We start from the raw sequence: 18407 nt of genomic DNA on the forward strand, positions 1-18407 counted from the left end.
AAGGAGAATTGTATAAATATTTCCCCAAATACATGTTGCTCCAGTCAATAAAACTCCAATACGCTGTTGCTAGGAATTTTAGTATATGTCCTGTAATGAGTGACTTTTCCTCTCCTATTTAACAACAACAAAAATAATAATCATTTTATCCATGTCACTGATTTTAAGATACTTAACTATTTTTGCCACATATTTTATACTCTGTTTTAGTTGCAGAATTGTATTACATTTATTGGTAACAAATGATCTTTCACAATCATCCTAGAAGGTGACAAGTCTGTGTGGCTCTATTTATTTGCTTAAATAGTCATTGGTATGATATGTTTCTTCCTCTCTTTCTGGCTAACTCCCAACTTGTTATCCCTATGACCTGTATACTTTTTCAACAAAGTTATTTATTAGTTGTAGCCAGTTCTTATTAGCATTGTATTTCTTTTAAAGTTCATTTGGGGGATTCAGAAGTAATTTTATGTTCCTTGCAGCTTGGGTCCTTGTCTTTTGAGGCGATTGCATTGGCTTTTATTGGGTCTGTATACTTAAAGAGGTACTCCCCCCGCCCGCATTCAAATGCTTTTTACTTCAGCATACTCTTCGGCTGTCATTTTCAGAAACACATTTATTAATTGAGCTCATTTTAAAGAAAATATATGGTAATTTATATCAGTTCTCTAGGGTTTTTATTTTAAACAAGATTTTACTTGCTTATATGGCGCTTAGAAAGTGTCCTATTTGATAGGAATCAATATTTTAGCAGAAAACATGGAGTGAGTAATCTTGCTTTATAGTTTTTCCTGGTGAGAGTCATATTATTGCTTATTGTTACTGATTTCAACTCACCTGGCAAGTCGATGAATCAAGGTATCTCCACTAGTAGGTTGTTTTAGAGAGCTAACCCAAAATGGTCTATTTTTCAGTATCCTCCAGTGCTCGTAAAGTTGTTGGACTCAATTTATCTTTCTCTTTTCCCCTTAGGTGGACATAAATTGTTAATAGAAGATTTCTTTTTAGATTCTTTAATAACATAGCCAGTCTCCTAACACTTTTCATATAGTTCTGTCTGATCTTTGATGTCTAATTGCTTGGTTTGGAATTGTGAGATAGTGGTACTGAATGAGAATTACACTCTTTCTTACATCAAGTAGTGCCCAGATTGTAAATCATTATAGACAAGGCTGTGATAGGGTCATTCTAGCTAGATCAGTCTCAGAGATGTCTACTTGGGGTTTTTTCATAATTGTATGATGAAGTTTATTATAAAAGGACTACATAGTCCTTATAAAAATTAAAATAGTATAGAAGAGAACAAAGAAAAAAGTAAAAGTTCCTTGTTTCCTACTCTGATTCCAAAGAGATAACCACCAATACTGATATCCTGGAAATTTTAAATTTATAACAAACGTACAGAATATGTGTCTGTATTTATTTCTATATAATGTGTTTTGTAAATGTATATCTTATGAAAATATACATTTTGTTTTATACAAATTAGATGTTATTTTTATATACTTTTGAAATTTGCATTATTCATTTAATAACATTTTGTAGAAATTTCCATGTTATTGCATATAAAGCTTGCTTATTTATTTTAATGAATGATTAAATGACGTGCCTTATTTTATTTAACCGCTCCCCTATTGATGGATATTTGTTATTACTAGATTTGTTTGAATGAAATAATGATGAAAGGATCATGCTTATATATATAGATATCTATATACACAAGCATGTTTCTTGTATCTATCTATATGTCTACATATTTGTAAAGCTCTTTCTCTAGGTATATGTCTTTTTATTGAAATACAGCATTCATACTGAAAAGTGCACAAATTGTAAGTCACAAATTTCCTCAAAAATGAACATACATGTGTAACCGATACTCACGTTAAGACATAGAACATTATCAGTATCCCAGAGGCCCTCCCCTTCTTGTATCCCTTTTAGTCACAACCCTCCTCTAATTCCTAAAGATAAGATAACCCCTACCCAAACACTTTTATCATGGTCAGTTAGCTGTACCTGACTTTGAGTTCAGTATAAATAGAATCATGTACTATCTACTCTGATGTCTGATTTCTTTGTTTTACATTTTTTATGAGGTATGTCCATGTTATTGCATAGGTAGTTGTTTATTCTCATTTCTGTATAATTGTCAGTTTTGTGAATGTATCAAAATTTATTCATTCTAGTATATCTAATATAATAGCCATCTTGTTTCAAGATGTTGGCTATTCTGAAAAGTGCTCTTTTGTTTTGGCTGTGCCAAGTGGCTTGCAGGATCTTAATTCCCCGACCAGGGATTGAACCCCGGCGCTGGCGGTGAAAGCTCTGAGTCCTAACCACTGGACTGCCAGGGAATTCCCTGCTGTGTATATTCATGGCTGTGTCTTTCGGTGCATGTGCACACTCATTTCTGTTGGTTTTATGCTGCTTAGGATTGAGTTTGCTGGGTATGGATATGTTCAGCTATAGGAATTTCTGTCAGAAGTTTTTCTCAATGGTTTTGCCAATTTATACTAATTGCTCTGTATCCTTGGTATCTGTTAGGTTGCATTTCACTGATAACTAATGAAATTGAGTGCCTTTCATGTTTACTGACAATTTGGATATTATTTTTTTGTAAGGTACTTGTTCATCTTTTGCCCATTTTTCTATTAGGTTGTTTCTTTCTCTTACAGATTTGTAATAGTTCTTTATATATTTGTTGGATATATATATCAATTAACTTTTCCACTCTTCCACTCTGATTTGCCTTTTTATACTCTTTTGATGAACAAAAGTCAGTGTTAATGAAGTTCAATATATGTCTTTTCCTTTTGGTGTTTTGTGTATCCTATTTAAGAATTCTTTGCCTGCCCCAAGGTGATGAAGATATTTTCCTTTGTTAACTTCTAGAAACTTTGATTTTCCTTTTCTATTTAGATTAACAATCCGTTTGGAATTGATTTTTGCTGATGATGTGAGTATAGGGATCAAGATTTACTTGATGGCTTTTTCTTTTTTCCAACTCACCCATAGAAATGTTTTCAGTTTCACGTTGCTGGCTTAATGTTTCATTTCTTAGAATAACTTAATACATTAAGATAACAATGAATAGATTTTTCTTTGATTAATACTAAGGATTTGTACTAAGACTGGACTTAATGTCTTTTTAGGATTATAAAGTAACACATGTTTGTTGAGAAAATGTAAAAATTTAAAAACTATAAAGAAGATAATAAAAATTGCTGTAATCTTACTACTCTAGGATAATCACTAACATTTTGTTGTTAGTATTTCCTTTTTTTGTTTGTTTTCTGCATATGTTGTGTTTATATAAAATGTGCTGCATATGTATTTGTGTTTGTGTAAAATTGTAAAAATATATTTATCGGGCTTCCCTGGTGGCGCAGTGGTTGAGAGTCTGCCTGCCGATGCAGGGGACACGGGTTCGTGCCCCGGTCTGGGAGGATCCCACATGCCGCGGAGCGGCTGGGCCCGTGAGCCATGGCCGCTGGGCCTGCGCGTCCGGAGCCTGTCCTCCGCAACGGGAGGGGCCACAGCAGTGAGAGGCCCGCGTAACGCATAAAAAAAAAAAAAAAAAAAAATATATATATTTATCAACATATTTATCTATATCATTTAACCTCAAACAATGAACATCTCACTATGTCATTAATATTAATCAAAAGTAAGATTTCTAATTACTGTATGTCATATAGCTGTATTGTAATTTATCTCACTCTTTCTTTACTGGGTATTAGACTGTTTGCACTTTATTTATGATCGTAAAGAATATTGTGATGTTACATGTAGGCATTGTTGTCATGTGAGATTATTTCTTCAGTATAGGTTTCTTAAGACTCTTGATTATATACTGGCCAATTTATAGTCCACAAATGTTGATCAATTTATTCTCCCTCTAGTAGTGTATGAGATTCCCAATTTAATGTCTTTTTAAATGATCTGGAGTAGGAAATGTGAAATATAATTTCCAGATTTGTACGTGATATTGAGAAAAAAGGAAAACAACTGGACTTGGTCTTGGGTTGGGAGTGGAGAAGAAAATTAAAAGATGTCTTTAGATGGGAGACTGGGATATAATACAGCATATTGAAAGGCACGGGGAAGAAAGAAAGGCAGGGAGTTTGGAAGGAGGTTCTGGTGTGAAAAAAGGTTTTATTTTTAGCAGTATTGAGTTTTAGATAATAGGATGTCTAAGTGGAGATGTCTGTAGAAATTGGTAATCTTCTATGTATCTAAGCAATTACACATCTGCAGTTGTGTAATAATAATTAATAACCATAGATATTTATTCAGAACTTGAAGGTTTTCAGGGTGCTTTTTATGTAATCTCATTTGATTTTCTGATGTGTGTAAGCTGGATATTATTATACCACTAATAAACAGATGAGGAAATGATTATGATAATCAGTAACATCAAAAAATCAACTATATATTGCTATGTACTATAGTTGATGCTTTACCTATATAATCTCTTTTAACTCTACAGAAGTTCTGTGAGGAATATTCCCTCCATTTATAGGTGAAGAAAGTTCCAAATGATTAAATTTTAGTTGTTTAGCCTCACACTGCTAGTATCACTCTTTGGGATTAGATTGTATTTCTTTTAACTCCCAACCTATGCTTTTTTTATTTTTCCATGCTACTTATGGAAGCCAAGTTTACCAAATAATAATTGGAAGAGAAGGGATTGAAACTCAAGTCTTAACGCTTCAATAAATATTGTTGACATTTTGTCGACTTTATTTTTTTTTAAATTATTTCCTTTCTCTTGAACCACTAGAAGTTCTTTCCACATTTTGGCAGCAACGTAACTGTAGTTTATATAAGGGAAAATGAAATATGTTTGTGTAAAAATCTTTTTGAATAAGTTTGATTAATTTAGATTTTTAAGAAGCAGTTATATTGTGTTGGCCAAAAGGTTCATTCATTTTTTTCCGTAAGATGGTCTAGTAGCACTAAGTTGTCTTTAACTTCATTCGAAACAGTTTTGTTTGATTGTATTGTGACAGCCGTCATATCAGTATGCATTTTAAAAAAAATATCAAAATTGGTGAATTTTTGTGTAGCCATTTTAATATTGGAGATGGAAGAAAAAAGCAACATTTTTGGTGTATTATGCTTTATTATTTCAAGAAAGGTAAAAACCCAACTGAAATGCAAATGGAGAAGGTGCTGTGACTGGTTGAACGTGTGGTTTGCGAAGTTTCCTGGAGATTTCTCCCTGGACGATGCTTCTCGGTCGGGTAGACCAGTTGAAGTTGATAGTGATCACATCAAGACATTAATTGAAAACAATCAATGTTATACCATGAGGGAGATAGCCGACATACTCAATATATACAAATTAAGCTTTGAAAATCATTTGCACCAGCTTGGCTATGTTAATCACTTTGATATTTGGGTTCCACATAAGTTAAGTGAAAAAAACCTTTTTGACTGTATTTCCGCATGCGATTCTCTACTTTTTTGGGGAAGCTTTTTGGGTTTTTGTGTGTGTGTGTGGTATGTGGGCCTCTCACTGTTGTGGCCTCTCACGTTGCGGAGCACAGGCTCCGGACGCGCAGGCTTAGCGGCCATGGCTCCCGGGCCCAGCCACTCTGCGGCATGTGGGATCTTCCTGGACCGGGGCACGAACCCGTGTCCCCTGTATCGGCAGGCGGACTCTCAACCACTGCACCACCAGGGAAGCCCTGGGAAGCATTTTAAAAAAATTAACTAATTTATTTTTGGCTGCGTTGGGTCTTCGTTGCTGGGGGCGGGCTTTCTCTAAGTTGTGGCGAGCGGGGGCTACTCTTGGTTGTGGTGCGCCGGCTTCTCATTGTGGTGGCTTCTCGTGGAACACGGGCTCTAGGCATGCAGGCTTCAGTAGTAGTGGCACGCGGGCTCAGTAGTTGTGGCTCTCGGGTTCTAGAGCACAGGCTCAGTAGTTGTGCATGGGCCTAGTTGCTCCGAGGTGTGTGGAATCTTCCTGGACCAGGGATTGAACTCATGTCCCCTGCATTGGCAGCCAGATTCTTTTTTTTTTTTTTAACATCTTTATTGGAGTATAATTGCTTTACAATGGTGTGTTAGTTTCTGCTTTATAACAAAGTGAATCAGCTATACATACGGCAGGCGGATTCTTAACCATTGGGCCACCAGGGAAGTCCCACGATTCTCTACTTAAACGTAATGAAAACGTTCTGTTTTTAAAGCAAATTGTGATGCACGATGAAAAGTGGGTACTGTACAATAATGTGGAACGGAAGAGATTGTGGGACAAGCGAAGTGAACCTCCACCAACCACACCAAAGGCTGGTCTTCATCCAAAGAAGGTGAGGTTGTGTATATGGTGGGATTGGAAGGGAGTCCTCTATTATGAGCTCCTTCCGGAAAACCAAGCAATTCATTCCAACGAGTACTGCTCCCAATTAGACCAACTGAAAGCAGCACTCATCGAAAAGCATCCAGAATTAGTCAACAGAAAACGCATTATCTTCCATCAGGTTAATGCAAGACTGCGTGTTTCTTTGACGACCAGGCAAAAACTGTTACAGCTTGGCTGGGAAGTTCTGATACATCCTCCATATTCACCAGACATTGCACCTTCAGATTTTCATTTATTTCGGTCTTTACAAAATTCTCTTAATGGAAAAAATTTCTTGGAAGACCGTAAAAGGCACCTGGAACAGTTCTTTGCTCAAAAAGATAAAAAGTTTTGGGAACATGGAATTATGAAGTTGCCTGAAAAATGGCAGAAGGTAGTGGAGCAAAACAGTGAATACGTTGTTCAATAAAGTCCTTGGTGAAAATGAAAAATGTGTCTTTTATTTTCACTTAAAAACTGAAGGAGGGCTTCCCTGGTGGTGCGGTGGTTGAGAATCTGCCTGCCAATGCAGGGGACATGGGTTCGAGCCCTGGTCTGGGAAGATCCCACATGCCGCAGAGCAACTAGGCCCGTGAGCCACAATTACTGAGCCTGCGTGTCTGGACACTGTGCTCCGCAACAAGAGAGGCCACAATAGTGAGAGGCCCGCACACCGTGATGAAGAGTGGCCCCCGCTTGCCACAACTAGAGAAAGCCCTCGCACAGAAACGAAGACCCAACACAGCCATAAATAAATAAATTAAAAAAAACCAAAAACTGAAGGAACTTTTCGGCCAACCCAATAGTAATGGAAATAACACCAGATTAAGAGATACAAAATCGTGGTTTAAGTCCTAGGGTTGAAATCCAATAGCTTGGGTAAGACACTTACCTCTGTGAAGTTTTAGTTTCTTTATTGGTAACATGAGGATAAAAAATAATTCACAGATAACAGTAAGTAGGATCTCTGTTGCTGGATTTGGAAGACTTGGGTGGAAATTTTTGTTTCCCTTAGGCAAATAACCTTTCTCAGCCTTAGTTTTCTTATTTGTAAAATGGGATGAAAATGCTAACCTCATAGTCTTACTGTAGGATTAAATGCAATAGATTATACAGGATAGAGACCAAGAGCACCCCCCCTCCCTCCCTGCATGCCCAACCATTGTATCCTTAGTACCTAGAACAGTGCCTGGCACATAGTAAATGTCAGATAAATTATAGTTACTATGCTGAGGAGGCATCACAAATTTGTAGAACACCATATAAATGCTGGGTTTTTAAAAAATTTATTTATGTTATTTTTGGCTGCATTGGGTTTTCATTGCGGCTCACAGGCTTTCTCTAGTTGTGGTGAGCAGGGGCTACTCTTCATTGCGGTGCGTGGGCTTCTCAAGGCAGTGGCTTCTCTTGTTGCGGGGCACCGGCTCTAGGTGCGCGGGCTTCAGTAGTTGTGGCACGTGGGCTCAGTAGTTGCGGCTTGCGGGCTCTAGAGCGCAGGCTCAGTAGTTGTGGCACACGGGCTTAGTTGTTCCGCGGCATGTGGGGTCTTCCCAGACTAGGGCTCAAATCCACATCCCCTGCATTGGCAGGTGGATTCTTAACCACTGCGCCACCAGGGGAGCCCCTGGGTTTTTTGTTTTAATTGAAGAGTAGTTGATTTACAATGTTGTGTTGGTTTCTGGTTTAAAGCAAAGTGATTCGGTTATACATATATATGTATATATGTGTGTGTGTTTATATATATGTACATATTCTTTTTCACATTCTTTTCTATATTCTTTTCTCTGTGCTATACAGTAGGATCTTGTTGTTTATTTTATATATAGTAGTTTGTATCTGCCAATCCAAAAGTCCTGATTTATCCCTCCTCCGCTCCCTTTCCCCTTTGGTAACTGTAAGTTTGTTTCCTATGTCTCTGATTCTGTTTTGTAAATAAGTTCATTTGTGTCATATTTTAGGTTCCACATATAAGTGATATCATATGATATTTGTCTTTCTCTTTCTGACTTACTTCACTTAGTATGATATTCTCTAGGTCCATCCATGTTGCTGTAAATGGCATTATTCTGTTCTTTTTTTATGGCTGAGTAGTATTCCATTGTGTATATGTACCACATCTTCTTCATCCATTCATCTGTTGATGGACATTTAGGTTGCTTCCATGTCTTGGCCATTGTACTTAGTGCTGTTATGAACATTGGGGTGCATATATCTTTTTGAATTATAGTTTTCTCTGGATATATACCCAGCAGTGGGATTGCCGGATCATGTGGCAACTCTATTTTTAGTTTAGAAAAATTATAGAATAATTTTTTAAAACTTATTATGAAATAATTTTAGATTTATGAGAAAGTTGCAGAAGTAGTACTGAGTTCACATAGTCTCATCACCCAGCTTCCTCTAATATCAAAGCTTATGCAACCATAGTACAGTTATCAAAACCAGGAACTTAATATTGGTAAAATACTATTAAATAAACTACAGACCTTAGTTGAATTTCATCTGTTTTTCCACTAATACCCCTTTTCTGTTCCAGGATTCAGTTCAGGATTCCATGTTGTATTTAGTTGTATCTTCTTGAGTCTCCACCATTCCATGACAGTTGTTCAGTCTTTGCTTATCTTTTATGACCTTGATAGTTGATGAGTATTGGTTAGTTATTTGTAGAATGTCTCTTAATTTGCGGCTGCCTGATGTTTTCTTTCTTTTTTTTTCTCTTTTTAAAATATTTATTTATTTGACTGTGCTGGGTCTTAGTGGCAGCATGTGGGATCTTCAGTTGTGGCATGTGAACTCTTAGTTGTGGCATGCAGATCTAGTTCCCTGACCTGGGATTGAGCCCAGGCCCCCTGCATTGGGAGTGTGGAGTCTTAGGCACTGGACCACCAGGGAAGTCCCTGCCTGATGTTTCTTATGATTAGATTGAAGCTTTCATTTTTCGACAAAATCCACAGAAATGTTGTGCTCTTCTCAGTGTATCATATCAAGGACTATAAAATGTGGGTGTATGTCTTATTACAGGTGATATTGCACTCTCAGTACTTTGTTAACGTCATATCTGCCAGTTTTTCCCTTAAAGTCACTTTTTTCTTCTTTGTAATTGGCAAATATCTTGTAGGAAATAGTTTGAATCTGCTTAAATATCCTATTTCTACTGAAATTTTTTCCTACCTATTTAAGCATCCATTGGTGGATCCTGCCAGTTGTAGTTATTAATGTAGTGTTTGCCTAAATGTGAATTTGTATTTTCCTCATTCCTTCTATATTTATGTTAATTGTAGCTGTCCCTTCTCTCCATTTAAAAAAATTATTTCCATTTATATCAGAATGGATATTGCCTTATTCTTTGAGTTATAATCTGGTAATATCATTTTTTTTTTTTTGCTCAAGTTGTTTCAGCTTTGCCTATTGGGAGCTCTTTCAGACAGACCCTTGTGTCCTTTTGACATGTACTCTAGTTTCTGGCACCACAAGATGTTCCAAGGTCATCGTATAGTTTTCTTTGCCCAGCTTTGAAATCAGTTGCTTCTCCAAGGAGCTCCATTTCCTTTTGTTTGGATAATGTATTTAGAAACTAAGTTTTGGATGCTAGTTGTGTTGGATTTCATTGCTTCTTAGTGATCTCAGCCGACAGAGCTAGGCAGTACATGTGTGTCTACTAACTCACACATGCACACACGTCTATAACTAATTTCTTTATGTTGGTTGGGCCCAGGCACCTGTATTGAAAGAAATTGAATGGAGAAAAGGGAGGGAATGCAAAATATAGTTAAGATGTATCTAGCTCAGTGGTTCTCAAAATTTCTGGTCTTGGGGACCCCTTTATTCTTAAAAATATTGAGGACTCTTAACAGCTCTTCTGTTGGTTATATATATTGATATTTACCATTTTAGAAATTAAAACTGAGAAATTTAAAATTTTATTTATTTATCAGTAACAAATCTCATTACATGTTAACATATTTTTAATGAAATATAACCCTTTTATAAATAAAAAATTTCGTGAGAATGTGTTTTACAATTTTGCCGCTATATACTCATAAGAGGAGAGTGGAAAAAAATAGGTATTATAATGGAAGTATTTTTGACCTCATGGAGCACCCCACTGGAAAGTGTGTCAGGGATCTTCAGAAGTCCCTGGACGAAACTTTGAGAGCCACTGATAGAGGTGTACTAAAACTCTTACAAAATAAAGGTACATATATAGTAGAAGGATGGATGCAGAAGAACTTGTGTGAGGAACAGCAAAGAACTTAAACCATGATGCTATAGAAGTTAAAAGAATAGAATTTCTGGGTAGGTTGGGGGTGGTCAGCACTGTTTCAGGTAAGATAACTTGATTTGATCACTTCTTCCACTTCATCTTATAGTTATCTAAATTGTAAGATGCTGATATAGCAACCAAAATGCAAATTTATAATGAGAAATATTATAGAGAAGTACACTAGAATGTTTGTTGTGAACTGTGGGTCCCTGAACCTTTTCAAAAGCAAAAGATAGTTATGGACTTTCTCAGACCCTGACAAATGTAGCTCCTTTCAGAAGTTTGAATGCAGTCGGGTCAGGCAGAAAGGGAGGGTTATGGGTCATGATTCACATAAAGGCCTGTCCATCAATGTGCTGCTTTTCTTCGTGGCCCTGTTCTGTAGCTTCATGAGCTTGGAATTAGAAATCTTCCTGTTGACTGGTTATATGTAACTGTTCTTTCCAAAACCATCCTGGAAATAAACACGCATACACACAGAGATATATTCTTGGTGTTAAATTTCTCTTTTTCTGGACTCCATGAATACTTCTAAATATTGCTACATTATTTAGGCAGTATATTTGCAGTACAGTTAATTGTTTTATATCTTTCTTTTTACATTTAAACACTTGTAGTACTTGTGGTCACTTTGATTCAATTTGTTTCCTAGGCAGTATTTTGGAACCATTTCCTTCTAGCGATAGTTACACATTCTTCTTATATGACTACATACTGTTTTTACTCTCAGAATAACCATTTCTCTAAGTTTGGTGGCAGTTATTTTGCCTATATGCTTATTACTACAGATTATTCTTTTGAAAAGTTTGGCCATAAGAGGAAGGAAGTTGCTGGAAATATTTTGGTCCACAAGAATTTATAGGGTAAATTTAAGCGTGCTTTTAGGCAGAGAAGTAGTTGGTGAAGTAGGGAGATTATTTTAGAGAGACAGTGAAGCTGCAGAGCCTTAGAGATGGGTGGTAATGGAGTCAGTAGCACAGAATATAGAGGAAAGCACAAGATGCTTTCTTTTTTCTTAAACAGGGGTGGGAAGATGAATGAGAATACCTAAAAGAGAAATTGAAAATTGAAAGGAACATATGGCTCCAGAAATGGGGAGATGGTAAGAACAGATACTTCTGCCAAGTGACCTAGGTCTTTTCTGTAAAGTAGATTGTGTAGGATCTTGAAAGCTGAGCTGGGGAGAGTATAATTGATATTATGGGCAACAAGGAGCTATTGTAGATTTCCTCATTGGGGAAATGGCAAGAAAACAGTTTTATATTAATTTATTTGTGAAAGAATACATTGGTAGATGATAATGCCCTAAAGTATCAAGGTTGATAAGGCTACTTTGAATGAAATGCATATGGACGTAGGATATTGAGAATGAAGTGAAAGAAGAGTCCAAAATGATTATAAGGGGTCACCTTGTTTGGGAGTTAGGGGTAGACCAAAATTTGCAAACGACATGAAATGTTCTTCACATACTATGTCTAGCAACATTATTTTAGGTATGTTTAAATTTGTTACATCGCTTAATAACATTATTGAGTGTGGAAGAAAGTTGTTGGGAAGAGTAGCATGTTTGGAAGAAAAAAATTAAAGGGGGATAGATATAGTTGCAGTTATTTCAGATCTCATGAATTTCTCCATTTGGTTCCTGCCCTTATTCCCTGTATCATTCATTTAGATTGAGCCAAATATGTGCCATTTTATTCGTTTATTAGTGTTACTTGTTTTTTTTTTTTTTTAAGGCATCAAAACTTCCCATCTCCATTTTAAGACCTTTGGAAAGGAGACCTTGTCATAGAATGTGTTCTCAGTATCTGGTATTTTGCTCTGTACATACTAGAATCTCAGTAAATTTAAAGCTTCCATTGTATTACTTTAGACTGACTGAATTTAGCATGTAGCAGGTACTTAATAGCTGTTGAATGAATAAGTGAGTGAAAGCTGTTATGAGAAATACAAAAGAAGACTATCTTATTTTCAGATACCAAGATAAGATACAGGTACATGAAATAGTGAAATATAAAAGACATGAAATAAGTCCTGAAAAAGAAGGAGTCATTCTGGATTCTGGGCGTGATTTACTAGTGATTAGAATCAAGGGAAAGATTTTTTCAATATAGAGAGGCCTCTTTATGTTTAAAGTTGGGAGAATAAAGAGAGAGTGATCAAAAATGAGGAATACCTCAGTATAATTAGGAGATATATATTAGAACTAGCAAGAATGAACCAGCTTGGGCAGTGGAAAGGGGTGAGGAAGCATGGGCTCTGCCTCTTGATAGGATGTTGGGGAAGAAGTTAGATGAATATACAAGGTAAATATGACATGGGAGTCATGCCTGATGGCTTACCCAGTCTCAAAGTGGAGATCCAGAGGGAGCTTTGATCAGTGGATGAGCAGGGGTCTTAACAGCTTCAGGTGGAGAAGCGTCTGGGTTTAGTGAAATCTTATGAGAGAAGTATGAGTAGGGTGATTGACAATATTGATGGTATTTCTGGTTTGGTAGTGAGAAAAGCATTGAAATTCAGGCTCTCAAATGTAGGCAGGAGGTTGTACATGGGACTAGGTGAAATGGTAAAGATTAAGCTATGGGGAAGAAACCAGAGGTTTTTCTTGCCTTTGTTTTTTAATCTGACATACTTCCTAGCCTATTGATTTTCTTGATGTTCCAATGAATGTTTCAAAAATCCAGCAAACCTGTCTTTTCAACTATCACACATCTGCAAATGCCTGCTTTGATTAACTATACTTTGTTTTATTTTAGGTGAAAAGTAACACTGAGTACTTGATTTTCTTTTAAAGATAGTTCTCAAGGAAATAGTAGGGAACTTATAGATGAATTGTTGACTCTTTTGTCATGCTTAAGAAGTTTACATGTTTTTATAGATTATTGTAGTCTTTCTTGGGCCAAAGAATATTCATTTTCCCAGACTTTTTGCACCTCATTCTTTCTAGTTGCCTTGTCATTTTCATACCCATCTCTTTATGTTTATGGATTTACCAACATCCTTTCTAAGCACCTTAGGCTGGACCGTATACTTTAGTGTGTGGTTGTGTTATATGTAGAGATTACTTTGTTCCATTTATGAGTGATAAGCCTGTTGGACTGTTCTAAACATGTAACTTGCTATGTGCCTCTTGGTATTCACAATGCTTTGATTCATTGATACTTCTAGGTTTTGGTCTGTGCTTTCATAATGTTAAAAGTGTACCTTATATTTGTCAATGCTAGTACCAATATGATCACTTTCCATATATATGAAAATAGATAAAAGGTTCAGATATATGAATTAATGTTTTTCACTGTGTGCACATAAAGGTTCTTCCCTTGTTTGTGAATAGCTTCTTATTGAAGAACCTATTTGTGAATCTGTCTTACACTCTACTCGACACTTTTGCTGAAAAAAAGTTGGTCTCATTTTTTTTAAATTAATTAATTAGTTAATTTATGGCTGCATTGGGTCTTCCTTGCTGTGCGCAGGCTCTCTCTAGTTGTGGCGAGCAAGGGCTACTCTTTGTTGCAGCACACGGGCTTCTCATCGTGGTGGCTTCTCTTGTTGCGGAGCACAGGCTCTAGGGGCACGGGCTTCAGTAGTTGTGGCACGTGGGCTCAGTAGCTGTGGCTCGCTGGCTCTGAGCCCAGGCTTAGTAGTTGTGGCGCACAGGCTTAGTTGCTCCGTGGCATGTGGGATCTTCCCGGACCAGGGCTCGATCCTGTGTCCCCTGCATTGGCAGGCGGGTTCTCAACCACTGTGCCACCAAGGAAGTCCCCGGCTCTTTCTTACTGCTGCATGCTATGTTTTCATGGTTTCTTTGTAATTTATAAGTTGACAGAAATGTTGGAACTACTTTTTGCTGCAACATAAGACAGAGCAGTTCAGCAGCTGCTTAGTCTGTTGTCATTTCTCCTTGTCTCATACCCAGTTTCAATAGTTGTATTTCAGTAAACATCACTTCAAAGATGGTAACGTGTCTGTGTTCCAAAGCCTTGTTGGAGGTGACCTTACCATTCTATTTTATGTTTCAAATAATTACACCAAAAGAAGCCATAAGAATGGTCATTAGTACGATTCTCTAACCTGATAGAAAGAATTATTAGCTAAATAATCATTTATAGTCATGTTTTTATGCCTAGGTTCTCCTTGATTTGCAATTCTCACGCCCCCCACATTTCAGGAATTTTTGAAAACTTCCAGTTCTTTATTTGGTTAGTTTGAAATTCCTTGCTTATGTTGCATCTCCCTCGTGAACCCCTCTGCACAGCTCTGTCTTCCAGCTTTACACTATGAGTCTGTAAGATGTTTATAACCTTTTGCACCCCCTTTTTAAGTGTATGTTTTGAAAATGTAGCCATTAGCACATTGTATTTCCTGGACTATTATCAAGATTTTTTTAGAAGCTTATAAACAACAGAAATTTATTTCTCACTGTTCTGGAGGCTGGAAGTCCGTGATCAGGGTGCAAGTATGGTCGGGTGAGGGTCCCCTTCCAAGTTGCAGACTTCTCATTGTGTCCTCACATGGTCGAAGAGTCAAGGATTTTTAACGTATTTCAGAGCTTGTTGAGTTGAAAGTTTCTTAGTTTTCCAAGATACTTGTGTTTTCATTGCAGGGATAGGTTGAAAATGTAGCACAGCAGGATGACTGTGCGCCATCAATTCTGATGAGAATTGATGCTACTGTTAATGATCATAGCACCTCCATATATTTTTTAAATTAAATTTTCTTTTTATTTTTGGTTGCGCCAGGTCTTAGTTGCTGCTCGCGGGCTCCTTAGTTGCGACATGTGTGCTCCTTAGTTGTGGCACGCGAACTCTTAGTTGCGGCATGCATGTGGGATCTAGTTCCCTGACCAGGGATTGAACCCACGTCCCCTGCAGTGGGAGATGGATTCTTAACCACTGTGCCACCAGGGAAGTCCCCATATTATTTTTAGGACATGCAGCTCTTCACATTTGTGAGAACTGAGATCTAAAGATGAGATAACATTGTTGACATCTTAACATTCCTTGTTATCATGTAGCTAGAATTGTGTCTTGTACATAGCAGGGGCCTAAAACCATATGCAGTTCTATAAACACACATTTGATGATGGTTGTAGAGGCCAGGAAAATACTGGCTAAGATATTGCCAAAAACATTGAACTTAAAGATAATTAGATTTCATTGTTAGTTTATCATTCCTTTTTTGATGAGATTACCTTTTAGAATTTTGTGTTGTTTTTGTGATGTTTTGTAAATTGAGAGAAACCCATCATGAAGTCTGAATACCCCTTTTATCCCCCAGTATTTTATTGATTTTGGAATTTAACCTTTTTTTGTGCCTTTAACTTTAACATCAGTTTCCTTAAATGTGGGAGTGAAATTGTGTGCTCACTTCTCCTTTATTCTGCTAGGTCTTAATTATTTTTTCCCAGGACATTTTAATCTTTTTATTTCCAGATAAATTTTTGTAAAATCCTAGTTTATTCCCTCAATTTATATACTGTTGATTCTTACATATCAATTACATATTAATGAATTCTTCAACACACTCTTTACTTGCACACACAAATAATCATTTTGGGAGCACCTGTAGGTAGGTTTAGCAAAGGATTAAGCATGCAATGGCTTTTTGTCACAATAGACTTTTTGTTTATTTCTAAAATTGGCTTTTTTTTTTTAACAGATAAGTGTAAAGCAGGAAATTACTTTTACTGATGTATCTGAGCAACTGATGAGAGACAAAAAACAAATCAGAGAGCCAGTAGACTTACAGAAAAAGAAGAAACGGAAACAACGTTCTCCTGCAAAAGTAAGAGAATATTTTAAGGTGGTGGTTCCTAACATATTACTCCCATACAATTGCTTAATCTTATTGGCAGGAATCTGGCTGGACCATAGGCAACATAAAAGTCTCATATGGCTTAGTAAAGTTGGAATGTTGCATCAGCTTCACCAAGAGAAAGGAAGGGATGCTTGCCTGAATAGAGGTGGTGGGCCACTGCTTTAAATTTTTCCACTTCCCTTTCACCGTGTTTTTTGAAAACAAACTTTTCTTACCCCGTGTCTCTCTTTTCTTTAAAAACTAACAGATGGTATGCAGTGCCCTTGCTTCTCATTCATATTAGTTTTACTTATGTTAATATATGGTTTCAGGAAAATTCAGTATTGATTACTCATTAGGAAAAGGTTGTGTGATAACTGTGCTAGAATAGACTGTAAGCTCCACGAGGGCAGGGACTAATTTTATTCACAGCTATATCCTAAGAGCCTGGAATAGTAGGCCTAAGGCACTCTCAATAAATACTGTGGGTGAATGAATGGATTAATAAATAAACAACTAACCCGTAAATACTATTAGGAATTGCCTGCCTTTTTTCCTTTTCAGTACAGTAGTAGTTGACTATATGTAGCATTTTGGTATTCCAGGGAAGTCTTTGAACTCTGTATAGTATAATTTATATCTTTATAGTTATTTTTCATCTTTTGTTTTCTTCCCTTGTATAGTGAAGAAGGCTTTTTAAAAAAGATTTTATAACATGACCTTTTTATTTTGAGGGCTACTTGTTTTTGTATTTGTGATTTAAATCATAATCATCATCATCATTTGTATACTTTTGGACTCAAATGGTGTGCTGAACCCAGTTTGTACTGGCTTGCCAGAGCTGATTGCTGAGTTTTCAGGAATTTTGCAAGCTGGTGCTAAAACCATTGGTAGCTTGAAATTAGGCATGGTGAGAATATTTACACCATGGAAATCAGCAATGCAGCCCACTGACTCCTTAAACTGTTGTTAAACATTTACCAACATACCACTGCTTTTAGGATATATAAGCGTGGCTACTGTGTGAAAAATATAGAGACTAAAATAACCCATAGTTACATTTCCTAGAGATGAATACCTTAATTTTCTGCAATATTCCCTTTCTATTTTCAAATTTGTGTAGATTGTCTGAATTTCCTGATTTGTAACTTAAAGAGTATGTAAGCTATTTTTAAAGTTATTAAAGATTTTTTTATAAAGATTTTATTACCTGCATAATGAATGTATTATTTTTTGATATATCACATTATATTCAGTGATTGCTCTGTTGTTGGAAAGTTGTTTTCTCTTTGCCTTCATTTTAAATCATGCTGCTCTTGAAATATTTGTGTATGGATCTTCGTGTACTACTAAATCAAAGTGCGTGAACTTTTAAAAGGGTTTCTTTAAAAATAAATGAGTACATAAGCAAGGAAGCAAGCAAAATAAGTAAAGTTTCTTGATAATGTTACTCCTTCCAGAAATGTTGTATCAGTTACATTGCTACCTGCAGTGGACCTAAGGTGTGTTTGTCCATACTCTCACCAGCCTTGAGTATGAGACTTTGTTTTTTTTGTAGCTTAAGATGGGTGTCTCATTATCGTTTAAATTTTAATTTCTTTGGATATTGGTCATACTAAAACTTGTGTTTTTTTTCATAATTATTGACATTTTATATTTCATGTTTTGTGCTATCCCTTTATGCCCCCCTTCCGTTCTTCCCTTTCTTTTCTTGAGGTTAATGTTTTTCTCAGTGATATATGAGACTTTTAAAATTTTACATTAATGAATACATCAAGTTCTTTGAGGAAAAAGTTAATTTCTAAAATTGAGATAATGATTATGTTACTTTGGGTTCATTGCTGATCTATGGGGAATCTATTTCAAGTCTTTAAAAATAATATATGTAAGTTGTACATTTTCCTTGATGTTTCATTGCCATGTTTTTCTGATACTATTCTTGAGTATAATTCTGAAATTCTGACTAAAACTCAGATTATTATCTTCTAGTAGGGTGTT

At 36.4% G+C, this 18407-nt stretch overlaps 1 protein-coding gene across 6 annotated transcripts in view; it reads left to right on the forward strand.

Moving 5' to 3' along the window:
* The window catches only part of ZNF148 (zinc finger protein 148), a 131199-nt gene that overhangs the window by 60039 nt on the left and 52753 nt on the right, over positions 1–18407 (forward strand). For all 6 annotated transcript variants that reach the window (XM_032630227.1, XM_032630232.1, XM_032630233.1 and 3 more), the window contains one exon: positions 16272–16397. In XM_032630227.1, coding sequence (XP_032486118.1) covers positions 16272–16397 — 126 coding nt within the window. The remainder of the gene's footprint in view (positions 1–16271; positions 16398–18407) is intronic.

This window comes from Phocoena sinus, chromosome 4, assembly GCF_008692025.1.
Source record: "Phocoena sinus isolate mPhoSin1 chromosome 4, mPhoSin1.pri, whole genome shotgun sequence".
In the NCBI taxonomy this organism is placed as follows: domain Eukaryota; kingdom Metazoa; phylum Chordata; class Mammalia; order Artiodactyla; family Phocoenidae; genus Phocoena; species Phocoena sinus.